At 42.0% G+C, this 24,598-nt stretch overlaps 1 protein-coding gene across 4 annotated transcripts in view; it reads right to left on the bottom strand.

Moving 5' to 3' along the window:
* Nucleotides 1–24,598, bottom strand: part of LLGL2 (LLGL scribble cell polarity complex component 2) — a 252,137-nt gene that overhangs the window by 113,230 nt on the left and 114,309 nt on the right. For all 4 annotated transcript variants that reach the window (XR_008401782.1, XM_053709030.1, XM_053709034.1 and 1 more), the window contains exons 16-20: nt 20,058–20,202; nt 5,086–5,236; nt 4,839–4,955; nt 4,530–4,696; nt 4,190–4,454 (exon numbers count right to left, since the gene is read on the bottom strand). Coding sequence is in view for 3 of the 4 variants with exons in the window: in XM_053709030.1 (XP_053565005.1) it covers nt 4,190–4,454; nt 4,530–4,696; nt 4,839–4,955; nt 5,086–5,236; nt 20,058–20,202 (845 nt within the window). In the remaining variant the exon portion in view is untranslated. The remainder of the gene's footprint in view (nt 1–4,189; nt 4,455–4,529; nt 4,697–4,838; nt 4,956–5,085; nt 5,237–20,057; nt 20,203–24,598) is intronic.

Below are 24,598 nucleotides of genomic sequence, written 5' to 3'. Positions count from 1 at the left end.
ATATCTTTGAGTAATCCCTGCACCATTGGTTCAGCATACAGAGCTGAAGAGGTTGCATGTGAAAACGAGCAAAGGAGATCGCATCTGATGCGGCATTCCTAAGACCCAACATTTCCATGCATAAGGCTACCAAAGGGAATGATTGTGACTGAAGGTTTTGACAAGCTGATATCAATGTTAAACTTCTCTTGTCTGACAAGGACAGAGTCATAGACACTGAATCTATCTAGAAACCTAAAAAGGTTACCCTTGTCTGAGGAATCAATGAATTGATTGGTAAATTGATCCTCCAACCATGAACTGAAGAAACAACACAAGTCGATTCGTATGAGATTCTTCGAAAATGAGAAGACTGAGCAAGTACCAAGATATCGTCCAAATAAGGAAATACCAAAACCCTGTTCTCTGATTACAGAAAGAAGGGCACCGAGAACCTTTGAAAAAAATTCTTGGAACTGAGGCTAGGCCAAACGGTAGAGCCAAAAAACTGGTAATGCTTGTCTAAAAAGAGAATCTCAGACACTAAAAGTGATCTGGATGAATCGGAATATGCAGATACACATCCTGTAAATCTATTGTAGACATATAATGCCCTTGCTAAACAAAAGGCAGGATAGTCCTACAGTAACCATCTTGAATGTTGGTATCCTAACATAACGATTCAATAATGATAGATCCGGAACTGGTCTGAAGGAATTGACCTTCTTTGGTACAATGAAGAGATAAAATAAAACCCCAGCCCCTGTTCCAGAACTGGAACTGGCATAAATACTCCAGCCAACTCTAGATCTGAAACACATTTCAGAAATGCTGAGCCTTTGCTGTGTTAACTGGGACACGGGAAAGAAAAAAATCTCTTAGCAGGAGGCCTTAACTTGAAGCCAATTCTGTACCTTTCTGAAACAATGTTCTGAAACCAGAGATTGAGAACGGAATTGATCCAAATTTCTTTGAAGAAAACGTAATCTGCCCCATACCAGCTGAGCTGGAATAAGGGCCGCACCTTCATAGGTACTTAGGAGCTGGCTATAGGTTTCTATAAGGCTTGGATATATTCCAAACTGGAAATAGTTTCCAAACTGATACCGCTCCTGAGGATGAAGGATCAGGCTTTTGTTCCTTGTTGTGAGGAAAGGAACGAAAATGATTATTTACCCTGGAAAGAAAGGGAAAGCAAAGTTGACTTAGAAGACATATCAGCATTCCAAGTTTAATCCATAAAGCTTTTCTAGCTAAAATAGCTAGAGACATATACCTGACATCAACTCTAATGATATCAAAAGATGGTATCACCAATAAAATTATTAGCATGTTATAGAATAATAATAATGCTATAAAATTATGATCTGTGACTTGTTGCGCTAAAGCTTCTAACCAAAAAGTTGAAGCTGCAGCAACATCCGCTAAAAATATAGCAGGTCTAAGAAGATTGCCTGAACATAAGTAAGCTTTTCTTAGAAAGGATTCAATTTCCTATCTAAAGGATCCTTAAATGAAGTACTATCTGCCGTAGGAATAGTAGTACATTAGCAGGAGAAGAGACAGCCCCATAACCTTAGGGATTTTTGTTCCAAAAAACTCTAATCTGTCAGATGGCACAGGATATAATTGCTTAAACGTCTAGGAGTAAATAAATTACCCAAATTATTCCATTCCCTGGAAATTACTTCAGAAATAGCATCAGGGAGATAAAACACTTCTGGAATAACTACAGGAGATTTAAAAACCTTATTTAAACGTTTACATTTAGTATCAAGAGGACCAGAATCCTCTATTTCTAATGCAAATAATACTTCTTTAAGTAAAGAACGAATAAATTCCATCTTTAACAAATACAAAGATTTATCAGCATCAACCTCTGAGACAGAAACCTCTGAACCAGAAGAACCATTATCAGTATCAGAATGATGATGTTCATTTAAAAATTAATCTGAAAAAAGAGAAGTTTTTTAAAAGACTTATGTATACTAGAAGGAGAAATAACAGACATAGCCTTCTTAATGGATTTAAAAAATAAAATCTCTTATGTTATCAGGAACACTCTGAAAATTAGATGTTGACGGAACAGCAACAGGTAATGTAACAGTACTAAAGAAAATTTTATCTGCATTAATAAGTTTGACATGACATGCAATACAAACAACAGCTGGAGAAACAGATACCAAAAGTTTATAGCAGATACACTTAGCTTGGTAGCTCCAGCACTGGGCAGTGATTTTCCTGAAGTATCTTCTGACTCAGTTGCAACGTGGAACATCTTGCAATATGTAAAAGAAAAAAACAACATATAAAGCAAAATTGATCAAATTCCTTAAATGACAGTTTCAGGAATGGGAAAAAAATGCCAGTGAACAAGCTTCTAGCAACCAGAAGCAATAAATAATGTGACTTAAATAATGTGGAGACAAAAGTGACGCCCATATTTTTTAGCGCCAAAAAGACGCCCACATTATTTGGCGCCAAAAATGACGCCACATCCGGAACGCCGACATTTTTGACGCAAAAAAACGTCAAAAAATTACGCAACTTCCGGCGACACGTATGACGCCGGAAACAGAAAAAAAAAATTTGCGCCAAAAAAGTCCGCGCCAAGAATGACGCAATAAAATGAAGCATTTTCTGCCCCCGCGAGCCTAACAGCCCACAGGGAAAAAGTCAAATTTTTTAAGGTAAGAAAAAATGATTGAAACAAATGCATTTATCCCAAATATGAAACTGACTGTCTGAAAAATAAGGAATGTTGAACATTCTGAGTCAAGGCAAATAAATGTTTGAATACATATATTTAGAACTTTATAAACAAAGTGCCCAACCATAGCTTAGAGTGTCACAGAAAATAAGATTTACTTACCCCAGGACACTCATCTACATGTTTGTAGAAAGCCAAACCAGTACTGAAACGAGAATCAGCAGAGGTAATGGTATATATAAGAGTATATCGTCGATCTGAAAAGGGAGGTAAGAGATGAATCTCTACGACCGATAACAGAGAACCTATGAAATAGACCCCGTAGAAGGAGATCACTGCATTCAAATAGGCAATACTCTCCTCACATCCCTCTGACATTCACTGCACGCTGAGAGGAAAACCGGGCTCCAACTTGCTGCGGAGCGCATATCAACGTAGAATCTAGCACAAACTTACTTCACCACCTCCATCGGAGGCAAAGTTTGTAAAACTGAATTGTGGGTGTGGTGAGGGGTGTATTTATAGGCATTTTAAGGTTTGGGAAACTTTGCCCCTCCTGGTAGGAATGTATATCCCATACGTCACTAGCTCATGGACTCTTGCTAATTACATGAAAGAAAGCAGGAAACATTTTGCTAATGGAAGTAAATTGCAAAAAATCTTCTATATAAAATTTGAACACCAAATCTCTCAATGTTGACCTATCCCTTTAAAAGCATTATTGTTAACTGCTGCCATATAGCGCTGCAGACGCATGCAAACTAAACTAGGTATGCTCTTCAACAAAGGATACCAAGGGAACAATGTAAATTTGGTAATAAAAGCAAATTGAAAGATTTTTTATTATTATTGTTACACTCTGAATTGTGAAAGAAAGGGTTTAAAGTCCCTTTAAAAAAAAGGTACAAGCAACTGATAAGAATTAAAGGGACAGTGTACTGTAAAATTGGTTTCTCCTTGTGTTCACAAATGACTTGTTGTTATACCAGCTGCAGTTCAAAATGTATGGGAAATTCTAGCTTTAGGTTTATTTTGTATATGAAACAGCTGCTTCTGCTAATTAAAAACTACAACCCAATTAAATAGATTGAGCTAGCATGGGAAGCAGACCGCATTATCTTTTCAGTCTAATTATTTACATAATCTTTTTTTTACTGTGTGTGGTGCATTACTACCCTAAACCACACAACACTAAATTCCGTCAGGTCCCATGAATTACCGACATATGATGATAAGTTGGAGTAACCTACTCACTCCCCCAGCTTCCTGTGCTAAGGTTGCAAAAAATGATTTGATGCCATTGAAATATTTCATTACTTGGCTCTCCCACCATTCACCCGCCTACTACTACTTCCAAATTATGTCTAGCCTCTCTTCAACCCTCCTGATTCTAATAAGGGCACAGACAGGCATAAGGAAGGGTCCAACATATTGACATTTGTATACCCGATCCCTCATTTTAGACTACAGAAAAAGTATGTTACTCAACTCAGCACTCACCTTGCCCTTGCTTTGTGAAGACGCAGGAAGCAATGCCACTAACGTCCTCCTTCCGAATGCATTTGTACCGTACCTGTGGCTTTAGCTGTGGCAAAGACACCACCTGGATATCTCCAAGGTTGGAGAGCACTGCAAGATGGTTCTCTGTGTGTTCATCTGATTGGCAGCTGCTGAATGTGCACGCAGCCGCTTTGCGTACCCTGCATCCCTCAGTGGCAGTCAGCTTTAGCTTAAGTTTACTGCTTACTTTGGGTAGCGTGAAGACCTGTGATAAAACAAGATAACATGTATACTCCACATATATACACCATGCACCCCCAGTCACAGACCATGCTCATACCTTGAACTGTTCCTCAGAAATAACCAAAAGTTGGTGGCTGTTCTGCATATCTGGGCTTTTGGAAAGATCATGAGCTGCTTCCAAAGGCTCCGGTAAGGGGATATTATGACCATCCAGAATCAGGATCCCTACCACAGGTGCCCTGTGCATCAGCTGGATTTCCTTAGCTGTGTTAAAGGAACAAGGTTTGAAAACATCAATCAGAACAGATGTCAGAGAGAAAAGTGATATATGATAAGAGGGACTGTACAACATACAGAGATGAACATGACTAAAGGAGCCCAATTGGCTACAATAGCTAAAGTCTACCTTGTGCTGCTGTTACTGCCTCCTCCATACGACGTTCTGTTGGAGGCACTCGGAGAGAGAAGGCATAGACTGTGCCACCATTAGTGCCAGCCCATAGAGAAGGACAGTGCCGTGAGCCTTCAAAAAGTAAAATAAATTAGTACTGTTACAGTGCACATTTAAAAGTTACTTTAAACATCTTGCTCTAAGGAGTTTCAGCTTTCTGATCTAAATACTATAATCACATTGCATATTTTGCATAACTCACTGTCCCTCAGAAAGGTGTCAGCAAAGTACAGTGTGCGCACGAATCCCGTGAAGGAATCTTCTGCAGACCGAGCCTCAATCCTTCGTTGTACTGGTGCCAGCTCCATGTCCTGTAGAGCTTCCTGCTCAAATCGAGCATTGGCTTCCTGCACCTGAAGGGAGTCAGAAGAGCATCAGTCACTCCTTCCTTATATACAATGTGTAAACCAATCGCCATATAAATCTATTGATAAAGTGATCATATAGCTATAGATAATCCTGACCGGAAGTGGCGTTTCACATTTAATGCATGCTTATAATACTACAGGATTATGCTAGCTGAATACAGTTTACACAGAGGCGTGCTTATAGTAAAGAATATAGATCTGACCAACATGAGTAGTGATTTGGTACAGTCTCCTCAACTACTATCATTGTCTTAAAGGAATTAGTCTAGTAAAAAAATTAAACTCACGATTCAGACTCTCATGATTCATTTTTTTTTTTCATTCTCTTGGGAGTTTTTAATTTGAATTTAAGCTTAGAAACCGGACCATTTTTAGTCCAGCACCTAGGTAGTACTTGCCGATTGGTGGCTACATTTAGAGACCAATTAGAAAGTGCTACCCAGGTGCTGAACCAAAAATGGGCTTGCTCCTGAGCTTATATTCTTGCTTATTCAAATAAAGATACCAAGAGAACGAAGAAAAAATTAATAGGAGTAAATTAGAAAGTTGCTTAAAATGGTATGCTCTATCTGAATCATTAAAGTTAAATTTTGACAAGACTATTTCTTTAATTTACTATTCAAAGAATATTGGGACATTTAATGTAAAATTATATCCTTTTTGTTTTTAGATACAAAGTTATTTTTTTCTGGTCATAAAAACTGCAGGGTTTTTGTTTTTTAATATAAATCTTCTGTTGTAAACAAACTATAGATTAAAATGGTATAAATGGACACCGTCTACAAGGTTCTGCTTCATTACCCATTTACACGCACAAATAATGAGACATGAAGTCAGGCGCTCCCTATTATGTAAAAAGTATTATAAAAAAGTACCACTTGGGAGTCAGAGAACTGCAGGTCCCAAGCGAACACAGCCACTGACCCAATCAGAAGCTGTAGTCGCATGACACAGCCGTACGAATATCACTGCTGATTGGGTAAGCAGAAGTGTCCCCTCTACAGGTTTAAGGGTTAAACACATAGCACTGCAGTGTCATTTCATTTTATCACTATAATGGACCTTTAAAGTGAATTTGGATGAATTAGTGCCCGGTTTTTAATGAACCTATTAAAAACAAGGGTATTTTAATTCATCAAAATTGACATTTCACTCCTTTTCTTTAAAAACTTACCTTTTAATCCTGTAAGTCTCCAGCGATTCCCCTGGCCGTCGGAAGCCTCTTCTTACATCAGAAACGACGAATCCGGCTTCCTCCAATCACGGCTTTCCCCCCCGGGGGGGATCATGGCCTGATGCAACGCCGTGATTGGAAGAAGCCGGATTCGTCATTTTGGACCCGCAAAGAGGGCTTGCGACGGGCGGAGGAAGTGCTGCAGCGGCTGTCATGATTAAAAAGTTTTTTTGAAGAAAAGGAGTGAAATGTCAATTTTGATGAATTAAAGTTCCCTTGCTTTTAAAAAGTTTATTAAAAACCGGGCACTAATTCATCCACATTGACCTTCACTTTAAATGGAGAGATAATCAAAATTCATATGCAGGATATACATTCAATGTTTCTATTATCACGCAAGTATACATACATTTCCTTCTTAATATATGAGGAGAGTCCATGGCTTCATTCCTTACTTGTGGGAATACAGAACCTGGCCACCAGGAGGAGGCAAAGACACCCCAGCCAATGGCTTAAATACCACCCACACTTCCCTCATCCGCCAGTCATTATTTGCCTTTTGTCACAGGAGGTTGGCAGATAAGTGTCATAAGATTTCGGAGTAGTTCCTTATGGAGGGTAGTACCCTTTGCGATGGGACAGGAGTTAGAAAGTTAGAGTCCGGAGATGCAGGGAGAGTCTTTCTGCAAACCCATCCAGACTCATATTAACAGCTCCTTAAGCAATCAGCGTTGACGAGTTTCGCTGCCTGCTTTTCTTCACTCAAGTTCATGTCAGAAGCGCTGCTACAATCTGTCAAACTTGAAGAACCGTGTCACTGTTCCACGGCATAGATTCCGGTAAGATAGTTTCATTATTTTACACACATGTACAACAATAGAAGACCGGGTCACAGTGGGACTCCTTTATCTTTTTGGAATCAAGGGTTAATATCTCCTGAGGGGGATTATTATACAGTTGGGGATTTGTAATCATATTTATGTGATTTTGACTGCTTATATGTAAGAAGGTTTGGGCTCTTAGGCGGATATGGAACATACAGGTTATTTTCATTTTGGGAGTGCGCATTTTCTTTATATTAAGATGGCGCGCTTTTTCCTTAGCAGGGCCAGGTCCTGCATGAGCACCATGTGACTGGTCGCGTTTTTTCCCCCCGCTTCCTATTCCTAACCAGGTGTCTGCGGAAAGGAGCATCTTCTCTATCTGTCTGGGTCATAGGAGGTGGTGAGTGCCCCAGCCATTGGGGGTATAAGGTGCCAGTTTTTGCTTTTCTATAATTTGATATAGACGAGCTATGTAGGATTCTGTTATTTTAGAGGGGGATCCCTCCGATACAGAATTTGATATCTGTGTATATTGTGAGGAGGCTCGGGTAATCCAGTCCTCTCAAATATGTTCCGTACGCCACAATAGAGTGTTTTCATCAACCAAGGTTGAGATGTTAGAGACCACTGAGCCATCCGCCTCTGAGGATTCTTCGTCCAGTGAGGTGTGTTTCGTAGATTGTTCCTACATATGCAGTTTTCCCGAGTTCCGATCCTCCTTCGCCTGTAAGGGGTTTGTTTCCAGCAGAAGTTACTACGCAGTTCCGCATGGCCATCTCCGTGGCCTTAGCGATGTTACCTATTCCTTCTACGCGTAAGCGACTGAGTAATTCAGGCTCTCCTGCCCCTGGACATTCGTGTAAAATAATGGTTTCCCTGTAGGCCTCAGAGGGAGAACCTACAGGGTCGGAGTCTGCTGACTTGGGTCCTCCGACTGCAGAGGGCTTAGCATTTAGATTGGCATGCCTGCGTTTACTCCTGAGAGAGGTTCTGGCGATTTTCGAGGTTCCCAGTACTGATCAGTCAGTTGAATCTCAGTCCTCTAAATCTGATAATGATCTTAACTAGACGAGGGGAGGATGGAACCCTATTCCTTGTCTTGTTTTACTTTTTGTTTTATGTTATTTAGAATTCCAGTTCCGAGCTCTATGGGGGATTGTGTCATACGACAGGCAGGACCTGTTTTTGATTGCACACTCCTGTTTTTCTAGGGCGTTTGCATGTTTTCTTTTACTTTACTATACCGGTCCAGATAGTTTTTTGTTTTTATAGAGCTCTGGGTTGTTATAGAGACTCTTCTTAGAAAGACGTTACGTCCATGGGATTTGCGGTTCTATCGACTTTGATGGTAGACATTGTTGGAGACTTCCGGTGGAAGCTTATAGATTTCTGTTCGGGGTGATAGTTCCTCCGATGATTAAGAACATTTTAAGCTTTTGATTATTCAGATGTTCTAGTATTGCTGGAACTTTAGAAGTTTCATTTTCGCCTTGATTGTTCCGGCAGATACGTTGCATCCTAAATGACAGGCAGGACCTGTTGGGGATACTAGTTGGGTTTGCTCCTTCTTTCTATACAAGAGAAATAGTTTTTTTTTCTTCTAGAGTTCCGATCCAGCAGGCCCATCTATCCTAGTTAACAGGCTGGACCTGTTCAGGCATTATCGGAGGTGGGTACTTGATACTGGATCATATGGATCTAGTCCTAGAGGCCGCAACTAGGCTTCTTCCGGGCAATTGTCTTCTCAGAGAGAAGTTTTCAAGTGACCATTGGAGTCATTGTTCCGGTATCTTTTGCACTGTGGGAATAATTTTCCTCTACTGTTGGTGCGTGCCCTTATAGGGATCTATGATTTTTAAGCAGAGCTTATTAGTTCTTCTTTTCATTGGAGAATATATGGTTCTGCCTTCCTTTTGTTAGAAAGAAGTTTCATCCTTTTTGATCTTATCTGGTTCTTAGGAAGTGTATCTTATAGTAATCCTCGTTCTAATCCTAGGTATCTGTGGGTTAGGATAGCAGTATCCTGCTTACAGATTTTACAGTAGTTCCCGGGTCTTGGCTTTTATGGGTTTCTTACCTTCACCTGCTACTAGACCTTTTTGGGTTTTTCTTGTGTTTTTTGATCCTCAGAGTTAAATCTAAACCAGAGTTGCTGGTGTAGACACCAGGGTGGATCTTGGATGCCGTTTTGTCTTTTGGACAATAATTTTTCCTGAGATCTTGCGAAATTTGCCCTTCGGGTTATGCCCTCTAGTCCCCCTTCATCGACGTGGGGGTGGAGAGTGATATACACAGCCGAGGCCGAAACTATCTGTCTTTACAGACTTACATTGAATATCGGTTGGGGAAATCACTCCCAGTGTTCCGTTCAGATCTTTTATTGAAAAAAGAGAAAAGACGACGGCACTACTGGTGCTGTGTCCCTGTTATATTCCTATGTGTAACAGGAAAGATGTGTCATTTATTAATAATGTACTCCGGGACTTAGGTGCTGTACATTGAGAGAGACAGACAGTAGAGAATCAATTGCAGACGCAATTGGAAGAATGTACTTGGATAGCACTCAACAGCACAGGGTCAAGTAGTTACTACAGGTACCATAGGTAAAGAGGCCCTAAGGATAGGGGTTAGATAAAACTTAACTTTTATTAGGGTATTAAAAAAGGGGGTATACAAATTAAAATTACAGACAGAGTGAAAGTGACTGAATGAGAACCTGAGATAAAATTTCTCTCAGGGGCCAAAAGGTATATATATATATGGTCGGAAAAACCAAGGTGTGTTCTCCAGGGAATGTAACATAAATCAATTAGAGGCAAAACGAACCTTATATCAAATTCATGTCAATTTCTGACATATCGCATTCATTAATACACTAGCCTCTATTGTTACTATGTAAGTAGGTGAAAAGTATCAGTAGTGGTACAATGCCACAGTTTTGTGTGTGGGGTGCAAGTTCTTAGAAGAGATTCTTGTGAGAAAACATAATTTATGCTTACCTGATAAATTCCTTTCTTCTGTTGTGTGATCAGTCCACGGGTCATCATTACTTCTGGGATATTATCTGCTCCCCTACAGGAAGTGCAAGAGGATTCACCCAGCAGAGTTGCTATATAGCTCCTCCCCTCTACGTCACCTCCAGTCATTCGACCAAAGACCAACGAGAAAGGAGAAGCCAAGGGTGTAGTGGTGACTGAATTATAATTTAAAAAATATTTACCTGCCTTAAAAAACAGGGCGGGCCGTGGACTGATCACACAACAGAAGAAAGGAATTTATCAGGTAAGCATAAATTATGTTTTCTTCTGTTATGTGTGATCAGTCCACGGGTCATCATTACTTCTGGGATACCAATACCAAAGCAAAAGTACACGGATGACGGGAGGGATAGGCAGGCTCATTATACAGAAGGAACCACTGCCTGAAGAACCTTTCTCCCAAAAATAGCCTCCGAAGAAGCAAAAGTGTCAAATTTGTAAAATTTGGAAAAAGTATGAAGCGAAGACCAAGTTGCAGCCTTGCAAATCTGTTCAACAGAGGCCTCATTCTTAAAGGCCCAAGTGGAAGCCACAGCTCTAGTGGAATGAGCTGTAATTCTTTCAGGAGGCTGCTGTCCAGCAGTCTCATAGGCTAAACGAATTATGCTACGAAGCCAAAAGGAGAGAGAGGTAGCAGAAGCTTTTTGACCTCTCCTCTGTCCAGAATAAACGACAAACAGGGAAGAAGTTTGGCGAAAATCATTAGTTGCCTGCAAGTAGAACTTAAGGGCACGAACTACATCCAGATTGTGTAGAAGACGTTCCTTCTTTGAAGAAGGATTTGGACACAAGGATGGAACAACAATCTCTTGATTGATATTCCTGTTAGAGACAACCTTAGGTAAGAACCCAGGTTTAGTACGCAGAACTACCTTGTCTGAATGAAAGATCAGATAAGGAGAATCACAATGTAGGGCTGATAACTCAGAGACTCTTCGAGCCGAGGAAATAGCCATTAAAAATAGAACTTTCCAAGATAACAATTTTATATCAATGGAATGAAGGGGTTCAAACGGAACACCCTGTAAAACGTTAAGAACTAAGTTTAAACTCCATGGCGGAGCAACAGTTTTAAACACAGGCTTGATCCTAGCTAAAGCCTGACAAAAGGCCTGGATGTCTGAATTTTCTGACAGACGCCTGTGTAACAAGATGGACAGAGCTGAGATCTGTCCCTTTAATGAGCTAGCCGATAAACCCTTTTCTAAACCTTCTTGTAGAAAAGACAATATCCTAGGAATCCTAACCTTACTCCAGGAGTAATCTTTGGATTCACACCAGTATAGGTATTTACGCCATATTTTATGGTAAATCTTTCTGGTAACAGGCTTCCTAGCCTGTATCAGGGTATCAATAACCGACTCAGAAAAACCACGTTTTGATAAAATCAAGCGTTCAATTTCCAAGCAGTCAGCTTCAGAGAAGTTAGACTTTGATGTTTGAATGGACCCTGAATCAGAAGGTCCTGTCTTAGAGGTAGAGACCAAGGCGGACAGGATGACATGTCCACTAGATCTGCATACCAAGTCCTGCGCGGCCATGCAGGCGCTATGAGAATCACTGATGCTCTCTCCTGTTTGATTTTGGCAATCAATCGAGGAAGCAGCGGGAAGGGTGGAAACACATAAGCCATCCTGAAGTTCCAAGATGCTGTCAAAGCATCTATCAGAACCGCTCCCGGATCCCTGGATCTGGATCCGTAGCGAGGAAGTTTGGCGTTCTGGCGAGACGCCATGAGATCTATCTCTGGTTTGCCCCAACGTCGAAGTATTTGGGCAAAGACCTCCGGATGAAGTTCCCACTCCCCCGGATGAAGAGTCTGGCGACTCAAGAAATCCGCCTCCCAGTTCTCCACTCCCGGGATGTGGATTGCTGACAGGTGGCAAGAGTGAGACTCTGCCCAGCGAATTATCTTTGATACTTCTATCATTGCTAGGGAGCTTCTTGTCCCTCCCTGATGGTTGATGTAAGCTACAGTCGTGATGTTGTCCGACTGAAACCTGATGAACCCCCGAGTCTTTAACTGGGGCCAAGCTAGAAGGGCATTGAGAACTGCTCTCAATTCCAGAATGTTTATTGGCAGGAGACTTTCCTCCTGACTCCATTGTCCCTGAGCCTTCAGAGAATTCCAGACAGCGCCCCAACCTAGAAGGCTGGCGTCTGTCGTTACGATTGTCCAGTCCGGCCTGCTGAACGGCATCCCCCTGGACAGATGTGGCCGAGAAAGCCACCATAGAAGAGAGTTTCTGGTCTCTTGATCCAGATTCAGAGTGGGGGACAAATCTGAGTAATCCCCATTCCACTGACTCAGCATGCACAATTGCAGCGGTCTGAGATGTAGGCGTGCAAAGGGTACTATGTCCATTGCTGCTACCATTAAGCCGATCACCTCCATGCATTGAGCTACTGACGGGAGTTGAATGGAATGAAGGACACGGCATGCATTTAGAAGCTTTGTTAATCTGTCTTCTGTCAGATAAATCTTCATTTCTACAGAATCTATAAGAGTCCCCAAAAATGGAACTCTTGTGAGAGGCAAGAGAGAACTCTTCTTTTCGTTCACTTTCCATCCATGCGACCTTAGAAATGCCAGAACTAACTCTGTATGAGACTTGGCAGTTTGAAAGCTTGAAGCTTGTATCAGAATGTCGTCTAGGTATGGAGCTACCGAAATTCCTCGCGGTCTCAGAACCGCTAGAAGGGCACCCAGAACCTTTGTGAAGATTCTTGGAGCCGTAGCCAATCCGAATGGAAGGGCTACAAACTGGTAATGCCTGTCTAAGGCGGCAAACCTTAGATACCGGTAATGATCTTTGTGAATCGGTATGTGAAGGTAAGCATCCTTTAAATCCACTGTGGTCATGTACTGACCCTTTTGGATCATGGGTAAGATTGTCCGAATAGTTTCCATTTTGAACGATGGAACTCTTAGGAATTTGTTTAGGATCTTTAAATCCAAGATTGGCCTGAAAGTTCCCTCTTTTTTGGGAACCACAAACAGGTTTGAGTAAAACCCTTGTCCTTGTTCCGACCGCGGAACCGGATGGATCACTCCCATTAATAATAGATCTTGTACACAGCGTAGAAACGCGTCTTTCTTTATTTGGTTTGTTGACAACCTTGACAGATGAAATCTCCCTCTTGGGGGAGATAATTTGAAGTCTAGAAGGTATCCCTGAGATATGATCTCTAGCGCCCAGGGATCCTGGACATCTCTTGCCCAAGCCTGGGCGAAGAGAGAGAGTCTGCCCCCCACTAGATCCGGTCCCGGATCGGGGGCCCTCGGTTCATGCTGTCTTAGGGGCAGCAGCAGGTTTTCTGGCCTGCTTGCCCTTATTCCAGGACTGGTTAGGTTTCCAGCCTTGTCTGTAACGAGCAACAGCTCCTTCCTGTTTTGGTGCAGTGGAAGTTGATGCTGCACCTGCTTTGAAATTCCGAAAGGGACGAAAATTAGACTGTCTAGCCTTAGCTTTGGCTTTGTCTTGAGGTAGAGCGTGGCCCTTACCTCCTGTAATGTCAGCGATAATTTCTTTCAAACCAGGCCCAAATAAAGTTTGCCCCTTGAAAGGTATATTAAGTAATTTGGACTTAGAAGTTACATCAGCCGACCAGGATTTTAGCCACAGCGCCCTCCGTGCCTGAATGGCGAATCCTGAATTCTTAGCCGTAAGTTTGGTTAAATGTACTACGGCCTCCGAAATGAATGAATTAGCTAGTTTAAGGACTCTAAGCCTGTCCGTAATGTCGTCCAGCGTAGCGGAACTAAGGTTCTCTTCCAGAGACTCAATCCAAAATGCTGCCGCAGCCGTAATCGGCGCGATACATGCAAGGGGTTGCAATATAAAACCTTGTTGAACAAACATTTTCTTAAGGTAACCCTCTAATTTTTTATCCATAGGATCTGAAAAAGCACAGCTATCCTCCACCGGGATAGTGGTGCGCTTAGCTAAAGTAGAAACTGCTCCCTCCACCTTAGGGACCGTTTGCCATAAGTCCCGTGTGGTGGCGTCTATTGGAAACATCTTTCTAAATATTGGAGGGGGTGAGAACGGCACACCGGGTCTATCCCACTCCTTGGTAACAATTTCAGTTAATCTCTTAGGTATAGGAAAAACGTCAGTACTCGCCGGTACCGCAAAGTATTTATCCAACCTACACATTTTCTCTGGTATTGCAACAGTGTTACAATCGTTAAGAGCCGCTAAGACCTCCCCTAGTAATACACGGAGGTTTTCCAATTTAAATTTAAAATTTGAAATATCTGAATCCAATCTGCTTGGATCAGAACCGTCACCTACAGAATGAAGCTCTCCGTCCTCATGCTCTGCAAGCTGTGACGCAGTATCAGACATGGCCCTAGAATTATCAGCGCACTCTGTTCTCACCCCAGAGTGATCACGCTTGCCTCTTAGTTCTGGTAACTTAGCCAAAACTTCAGTCATAACAGTAGCCATATCTTGTAATGTTATCTGTAATGGCTGCCCAGATGTACTAGGCGCCATAATATCACGCACCTCCCGGGCGGGAGACGCAGGTACTGACACGTGAGGCGAGTTAGACGGCATAACTCTCCCCTCGCTGTTTGGTGAAATTTGTTCAATTTGTACAGATTGGCTCTTATTTAAAGTAGCATCAATACAGTTAGTACATAAATTTCTATTGGGCTCCACCTTGGCATTGGAACAAATGACACAGGTATCTTCCTCTGAATCAGACATGTTTAACACACTAGCAATAAACATGCAACTTGGTTACAATCTTAATTAACAAAAACGTACTGTGCCTCAAAGAAGCACTAAACGATTAAATGACAGTTGAAATAATGAACTGAAAAACAGTTATAGCATCACTCTTTAAAAAACAACACAACTTGTTAGCAAAGGTTTGTTCCCATTAGTAAAGTAACACTAATTAAATTTTAAACATAAAAATCACAGCAACGTTTTAAAACACAGTCACTACATAAGTCTCACAGCTCTGCTGAGAGAATCTACCTCCCTTCAAAGAAGTTTGAAGACCCCTGAGTTCTGTTAGAGCTGAACCGGATCATGCAGAAAATACAAGAGTAACTGACTGGAAATTTTTGATGCGTAGCAAAGAGCGCCAAAAACTGCCCCTCCCCCTCACACACAGCAGTGAGAGAGAAACGAAACTGTCATAATCAAAACAAGCAAACTGCCAAGTGGAAAAATAATGCCCAAATATTTATTCACTCAGTACCTCAGAAATGCAAACGATTCTACATTCCAGCAAAAACGTTTAACATGAATTAAATACCTATAAAAAGGTTTAATGTACTTTTACAGAGTAATTCCGGTGAAATACCATCCCCAGAATACTGAAGTGTAGAGTATACATACATGTCATTATAACGGTATGGCAGGATTTTCTCATCAATTCCATTCAGAAAATAAAAACTGCTACATACCTCAATGCAGATTCAACTGCCCGCTGTCCCCTGATCTGAAGCTTTTACCTCCCTCAGATGGCCGAGAAACAGCAATATGATCTTAACTACTCCGGTTAAAATCATAAGAAAAACTCTGGTAGATTCTTCTTCAAACTCTGCCAGAGAAGTAATAACACGCTCCGGTGCTATTGTAAAATAACAAACTTTTGATTGAAGTTATAAAAACTAAGTATAATCACCATAGTCCTCTCACACCTCCTATCTAGTCTTTGGGTGCAAGAGAATGACTGGAGGTGACGTAGAGGGGAGGAGCTATATAGCAACTCTGCTGGGTGAATCCTCTTGCACTTCCTGTAGGGGAGCAGATAATATCCCAGAAGTAATGATGACCCGTGGACTGATCACACATAACAGAAGAAATATTAATTCCCCGGTGTGTACCCACGTTATGAGTGAACCCCAGAATATCTTATAATACTCCATGAATCAATATTGATACTCTGGTAGAATATTGCATAGTTGACCTCTAAATAATATCACATAATATCCTTAGCAGATGTGCTAGGTAGTAATGGGCTACTGGTATACTCTTAGCATATTATTATGACAACCGAGGAGAAATTCTCATGAGAGAAAATGGTGTCTTAACTGTTCGGTTTTTATGAACATTTTAATACGACTATTATTGTTAGGGACCAGAACAATTCTCCCCTTCATAGGAGGTATTTACATCTGTAATGACTCCTGTGATAATAGAATAGAATACTACTATTGTAAATTGGACCAGATGTGAGTGACTGTATTCCCGTCAGGTAGTGATATAAGTATATTCTGTCTCTTGTACGTACGGGGAAAATATAATAAAATAAAATTTATGGTATTTATCTAGTTATGTGCTTAACATCACGTTATATAATACCCAGTACTCAAGTCGACAAGAACAGTGACCTTCCCCTCACTAGCTGTGATATCAGATCCTATTGTAATTTGGTTCTAAAGGAGTAATTGTGTTAATCTTAGTCCGTGTAAAGGTAACGGTATACTGCTCAAGTGAGCAAGCGATCTTATAATCACACACTGCCCTGGTTTAAGAATTGCAGTCACAAGTGGATATAAAATTATTGAAATGAATAATAATTTAAGGAGTGATAGAATATTCTAATACCACTGTGTATTCGGTTTGGGCAAATTACAGGATATTGTGTTTCAATTAGATAATAACTAGTATATGCTTTCTTGTAACTTATATGCAGCATTTTTAATGTGCCACCGTTTTTAATATACCATAGGTTTACTTATTGTCCTGTTTTATATACACACTGGCATTGCATTCTGTCCGCCAGTTAGTTGGCGTCAATATTAACCCAGTACCTGATCCGCTGGTATCGTATGCACCCCCTTATACTTTTTTTATGTACCAAAAGTGTGATCAGGTGAAATATGGGGTGTTTATCACAGGATCTGTTTTTTGTGCAGGTTTTGCTGAGAGTTCGAATGTTGCATTAAGGTAGGGGTAGCGCTAATATATTTAGGGTCTTGGTAGTTAGATTAATTTACTAAATCGACCCCGGTTTTAATCTTGGCTCCCCACTCCACTTGTAACAAACAAACCCGACCAGCAGTTAAGTAACCGAGGGTGAATTGACTCCCCACTCTTACTCGGGTATTTAATCTAGGTACAACTAGTAGTAGGTAATGATAGAGGGTACTTATTTGACTTGCGATGTAAGTTGCGATACATGGCTCGTGTGAGCCCTAATTCAAGCATTCACACAAGCACACTGGTTTTTAAATTAAATTCTAATTAGCCATTCATTCAGCACATCACACTGCTGTTTAAGTTAAAAAAAGGAGAAGAAATCTCTGGCTGCCCTCTCTGTTCTGAAAAATGTTTTTCTCTTAAGCCCCTTTGGGGCGGTCTGGGCTTTATTGCCTCCTTGTCTGTGGGGAGAGTGTCCTAGGGTGGTCTGTGGGTTGGAAGTTCCCTTCCAATTATTCCTTTCGTTCCTCAGCGAGCATTCTGCTTGGAGGATTTTGTCTTCTGGGTTCAAACCAGTTGGGACCTCTCAGTGGGGAGATGATCTTTTGGAAATCTTCTTTTGGAGGAAAGTTCCTCTTACTATTTGGGGTCTAGTGTTTGATGGTGGGCGGAGACCCACTTCGGCTCCTTGTCAGCGACCCTCTCTAGGAGCGTACTCTTCAGGATTAGATTTTCCCAACAATCATTCCCTGCTAGGACCAGTTTCCATAGTGTAGTGGTTATCACATTCACCTAACACACGAAAGGGCTCCGGTTTGAATCTGGCCAGAAACAATTTTACGAATGTTTGTATATGAGGGGGACGACGATCAAGCAAGGCGTCTGTTAGCTCCACCACTTCTGTAGAAGGTGAGTTTCTGTTTTTTTAATCCGGAGTATGCTAGAAACTAGCATTCCTTAGAGGTTTTTTTCGGCCATGTCACTCTTTGTGGTGGATGGTTCGATTCTAGAAGGAGCAGGCGTCAGTGAGACGGTTTGCTCAGTTTATATCTACGAGTTGTATCGCAGTTTAGGGGCTTTGCCTCCATGGACCTTTTACAGGGATCTGCTGGGGCAGGGTCCTTGTGTTCATCACAACCTGGATTCTCTGAGGCCGACTGCGTGGAATTGAATGCTTAGTCTTACCCATGAGAGGTTTTTCTGGAGGGATTGTTGATACTCTCGTTTTAGCTCTTAAACCGGTGTATCGCTGCTCCTATCCTAATGGGTGCAGGACCTACTTCTTCTGATATCAAGAACGGGATTTGCCTGGCACAAGGCCAGGTTTTCCAAGATCCTTTCCTTTTTCCCCAGGATGCTCTGGAGAAGGGCCTTCTCCGTTAGCTCTCTTAAGGGACAGTTTTCAGCCCTATCTGTTTTACTGCTCGAGAGGCTCACAGAGCTTCCAGATGTGCAGTCTTTGGTTCAGGTTTTGACTAGATCAGGCCTGTGTGTAGGTCTAGTGCTCCTCTTTGGAGTTTACTTCTTGTTTTAAGATTTTTTTTTTGTCTGGGAAGGTTATTTTTCTACTGACTATTGCTTTGGCACGCAGAGTTTCTGAGAGGGCTGCCTTGCATTGTGAGTTTCCTTACCTAGTTGTTCTTACAGCTAAGGCTGGCCTTTGTACTGGGTTAGGTTTTCTTTCTAGGGTTGTTTTTGGTTCGCAAAATGAAACAGGAGATCGTGGTTCCTTCCTTGTATCCTAAGCCTTCTCTTCAAAAAAGTGGTTATTTCATAACTTCGATGTGGTTCGGGCCTTGAAGTTCTATCTTCAGGCTACAAGGGTGTTTTGTACTGGGTTAGGTTTTCTTTCTAGGGTTGTTTTTGGTTCGCAAAATGAAACAGGAGATCGTGGTTCCTTCCTTGTATCCTAATCCTTCTCTTCAAAAAAGCGGTTATTTCATAACTTCGATGTGGTTCGGGCCTTGAAGTTCTATCTTCAGGCTACAAGGGTGTTTTGTCAGTCCTCTTCTTGTTTGTGTCTATTCTGGGAAGCGTAAGGGACAAGAAGCCTCGTCTACTTTTTGTTTTCTGGGTGAGGAGCATCGTTCGCTTAGCTTACGAGTCAGCGGGACGCAAGCCTCCTCAGAGGTTTAGGGCTCATTCTACTAGAGCTGTGTTTTCCTCATGGGTCTTTGAGAATAAGGCCTCCATGAATTAAATTGTAGGGTGACTACCTGGTCTTCCTCACATATTTTTTTCAGGATTTTACATATTTGACATTTTGGCTTCGGTAGAAGCAGCTTTTGGGAGAAAGGGTTTTGTAGGCTGTGGTGCCCTCAGAACAGGGTCCGCCTCTCTTTTTACCCTACGTTTTTTTCATTCAGTGTCCTCTAGAGCTTGGGTATATGTTTCCCACAAGTAAGGAATGAAGCCGTGGACTCTCCTAATATTAAGGAAAACATAAATTATGCTTACCAGATAATTTCCTTTCCTTCTGTATGAGGAGAGTGCACGGTACCCGCCCGAATTCTCCAGTGGGCGGACTTAAATTTGGTTTTGTTCTTCTGGCACCACTTATACCCTGATATTTCTCCTACTGTTCCTTGTTCTCTCAGCAGAATGACTGGGGGATGAGGGAAGTGGGGGAGGTATTTAAGCCTTTGGCTGGGGTGTCTTTGCCTCCTCCTGGTGACCAGGTTCTATATTCCCACAAGGAATGAATCCGTGGACTCTCCTCATACAGACGGAAAGGAAATTATCTTGTAAGCATAATTTATGTTTTATATGCATAGAACTATTTCTTTATTGTTGATAAACAAAAAGAGATAAATGGCTGTGTTAAATTTAAAGACATCTTTCCAGACCAATTTTTTTTGTCTGGACAATATAGTTCCTCACCTTGCTGTCAACTCCTGCCCTACGTTGTTTATTGACCTGACTCCTCCTTATGCGTCGGAATGACTGGCGTAGGGATTTCTTCAATGATTTGACTCTGGACAAAGGACCTTCTAGAGCCAACTGGTCACTAGCATGCAGCGTGCACCTGTCGACACAAGCATAAGAACTCACTATAAACTATGTTTAGATGCCAGCTTAAAGGGACATGATATGTTGAAGCACTTGAAAGTAATGCAGTATTGCTGTAAGAAGCGGGATTAGAAAATATCACCTGAACATCTCTATGTAATAATATTTTAACGCAGTAGCCACATCCCATTGTAAAGGGACTTTAAGGAGCCAATCAGGATGCTAGTCCTGGGATTTTCAACGGAAAGTGCATTAGGCATTTGAAGGCACAGTCATGTTTTTTCCCTACTCAGTTTAAAGAAGTTAACTATGAAATCTCGCAAGATTTCAGTGAAATCTCATGAGATCACAGTAAAGGAAAACAACCTCAGCACTGATGATGCCGATTGGCTATTTTTTCCCCCCAACTTGCAGCTGGACAGTAGCTGAAGGATAACTGTTCAAACAGCACTTACTCTTGTGAGCTAAAGAAATTGAGGTAAAATATAAAAAAAATTTACATACAGATGTTCAGGTGATATTTTCTTGTCAGCTTTTTACAGTTATGCAGCATCACTTTCAAGTAATTCAGCATAAGGGTATTTAGTCCCTTTACATCTGCAGTGTCACACAATGTATTCCTTATTTTGTCCCTCACTAAACATAGAACCTCTTAAGATCCAGAGCAAACTGGACATTAAGTTGCACTTCCCAAATTCCCATATCTTGGCTCAAGTGCCAAAATAGCACTCACTAACAAAGACCAATTCTATAAAAGGGGCAATCAAGTACAAATTTAACTTTCATGATTCAAATAGAGCAGGCAATTTTAAACCACTTTCCAGTTTATTTCCATTAACAAAATGTACACAGTATTTTTATATTTAGACTTTGAATCACCAGCTACTACTGAGCATGTGCAAGAACCACAGAATATACGTATATGCATTTGTGGTACGATGATGGCTGTCACATGATACAGGGGAGTAGAAATAGACATAACTTTGCAATTTGTCAGAAAAAAAAAAAAAACAGAATTTATGTTTACCTGATAAATTACTTTCTCCAACGGTGTGTCCGGTCCACGGCGTCATCCTTACTTGTGGGATATTCTCTTCCCCAACAGGAAATGGCAAAGAGCCCAGCAAAGCTGGTCACATGATCCCTCCTAGGCTCCGCCTACCCCAGTCATTCGACCGACGTTAAGGAGGAATATTTGCATAGGAGAAACCATATGGTACCGTGGTGACTGTAGTTAAAGAAAATAAATTATCAGACCTGATTAAAAAAACCAGGGCGGGCCGTGGACCGGACACACCGTTGGAGAAAGTAATTTATCAGGTAAACATAAATTCTGTTTTCTCCAACATAGGTGTGTCCGGTCCACGGCGTCATCCTTACTTGTGGGAACCAATACCAAAGCTTTAGGACACGGATGAAGGGAGGGAGCAATCAGGTCACCTAAATGGAAGGCACCACGGCTTGCAAAACCTTTCTCCCAAAAATAGCCTCAGAAGAAGCAAAAGTATCAAACTTGTAAAATTTGGTAAAAGTGTGCAGTGAAGACCAAGTCGCTGCCCTACATATCTGATCAACAGAAGCCTCGTTCTTGAAGGCCCATGTGGAAGCCACAGCCCTAGTGGAATGAGCTGTGATTCTTTCGGGAGGCTGCCGTCCGGCAGTCTCGTAAGCCAAGCTGATGATGCTTTTAATCCAAAAAGAGAGAGAGGTAGAAGTTGCTTTTTGACCTCTCCTTTTACCGGAATAAACAACAAACAAGGAAGATGTTTGTCTGAAATCCTTTGTAGCATCTAAATAGAACTTTAGAGCGCGAACAACATCCAAATTGTGCAACAAACGTTCCTTCTTTGAAACTGGTTTCGGACACAGAGAAGGTACGATAATCTCCTGGTTAATGTTTTTGTTAGAAACAACTTTTGGAAGAAAACCAGGTTTAGTACGTAAAACCACCTTATCTGCATGGAACACCAGATAAGGAGGAGAACACTGCAGAGCAGATAATTCTGAAACTCTTCTAGCAGAAGAAATTGCAACTAAAAACAAAACTTTCCAAGATAATAACTTAATATCAACGGAATGCAAGGGTTCAAACGGAACCCCCTGAAGAACTGAAAGAACTAAATTGAGACTCCAAGGAGGAGTCAAAGGTTTGTAAACAGGCTTAATTCTAACCAGAGCCTGAACAAAGGCTTGAACATCTGGCACAGCGGCCAGCCTTTTGTGAAGTAACACAGACAAGGCAGAAATCTGTCCCTTCAGGGAACTTGCAGATAATCCTTTTTCCAATCCTTCTTGAAGGAAGGATAGAATCCTAGGAATCTTAACCTTGTCCCAAGGGAATCCTTTAGATTCACACCAACAGATATATTTTTTCCAAATTTTGTGGTAAATCTTTCTAGTTACAGGCTTTCTGGCCTGAACAAGAGTATCGATAACAGAATCTGAGAATCCTCGCTTCGATAAGATCAAGCGTTCAATCTCCAAGCAGTCAGCTGGAGTGAAACCAGATTCGGATGTTCGAACGGACCCTGAACAAGAAGGTCTCGTCTCAAAGGTAGCTTCCAAGGAGGAGCCGATGACATTCACCAGATCTGCGTACCAAGTCCTGCGTGGCCACGCAGGAGCTATCAAGATCACCGACGCCCTCTCCTGATTGATCCTGGCTACCAGCCTGGGGATGAGAGGAAACGGCGGGAACACATAAGCTAGTTTGAAGGTCCAAGGTGCTACTAGTGCATCCACTAGAGCCGCCTTGGGATCCCTGGATCTGGACCCGTAGCAGGGAACTTTGAAGTTCTGACGAGAGGCCATCAGATCCATGTCTGGAATGCCCCACAGCTGAGTGACTTGGGCAAAGATTTCCGGATGGAGTTCCCACTCCCCCGGATGCAATGTCTGACGACTCAGAAAATCCGCTTCCCAATTTTCCACTCCTGGGATGTGGATAGCAGACAGGTGGCAGGAGTGAGACTCCGCCCATAGAATGATTTTGGTCACTTCTTCCATCGCCAGGGAACTCCTTGTTCCCCCCTGATGGTTGATGTACGCAACAGTTGTCATGTTGTCTGATTGAAACCGTATGAACTTGGCCCTCGCTAGCTGAGGCCAAGCCTTGAGAGCATTGAATATCGCTCTCAGTTCCAGAATATTTATCGGTAGAAGAGATTCTTCCCGAGACCAAAGACCCTGAGCTTTCAGGGATCCCCAGACCGCGCCCCAGCCCATCAGACTGGTGTCGGTCGTGACAATGACCCACTCTGGTCTGCGGAATGTCATCCCTCGTGACAGGTTGTCCAGGGACAGCCACCAACGGAGTGAGTCTCTGGTCCTCTGATTTACTTGTATCTTCGGAGACAAGTCTGTATAGTCCCCATTCCACTGACTGAGCATGCACAGTTGTAATGGTCTTAGATGAATGCGTGCAAAAGGAACAATGTCCATTGCCGCTACCATCAACCCGATCACTTCCATGCACTGAGCTATGGAAGGAAGAGGAACGGAATGAAGTATCCGACAAGAGTCTAGAAGTTTTGTTTTTCTGGCCTCTGTCAGAAAAATCCTCATTTCTAAGGAGTCTATTATTGTTCCCAAGAAGGGAACCCTTGTTGACGGAGATAGAGAACTCTTTTCCACGTTCACTTTCCATCCGTGAGATCTGAGAAAGGCCAGGACAATGTCCGTGTGAGCCTTAGCTTGAGGAAGGGACGACGCTTGAATCAGAATGTCGTCCAAGTAAGGTACTACAGCAATGCCCCTTGGTCTTAGCACAGCTAGAAGGGACCCTAGTACCTTTGTGAAAATCCTTGGAGCAGTGGCTAATCCGAAAGGAAGCGCCACGAACTGGTAATGTTTGTCCAGGAATGCGAACCTCAGGAACCGATGATGTTCCTTGTGGATAGGAATATGTAGATACGCATCCTTTAAATCCACCGTGGTCATGAATTGACCTTCCTGGATGGAAGGAAGAATAGTTCGAATGGTTTCCATCTTGAACGATGGAACCTTGAGAAACTTGTTTAAGATCTTGAGATCTAAGATTGGTCTGAACGTTCCCTCTTTTTTGGGAACTATAAACAGATTGGAGTAGAACCCCATCCCTTGTTCTCTTAATGGAACGGGATGAATCACTCCCATTTTTAACAGGTCTTCTACACAATGTAAGAATGCCTGTCTTTTTATGTGGTCTGAAGACAACTGAGATCTGTGGAACCTCCCCCTTGGGGGAAGTCCCTTGAATTCCAGAAGATAACCTTGGGAGACTATTTCTAGCGCCCAAGGATCCAGAACATCTCTTGCCCAAGCCTGAGCGAAGAGAGAGAGTCTGCCCCCCACCAGATCCGGTCCCGGATCGGGGGCCAACATTTCATGCTGTCTTGGTAGCAGTGGCAGGTTTCTTGGCCTGCTTTCCCTTG

The sequence above is a fragment of the Bombina bombina genome, chromosome 1 (genome assembly GCF_027579735.1).
Source record: "Bombina bombina isolate aBomBom1 chromosome 1, aBomBom1.pri, whole genome shotgun sequence".
NCBI lineage: Eukaryota > Metazoa > Chordata > Amphibia > Anura > Bombinatoridae > Bombina > Bombina bombina.
The sequence above is the reverse complement of the archived record's forward strand: the minus strand, read 5'-3'. Positions and strand labels throughout refer to the sequence as shown.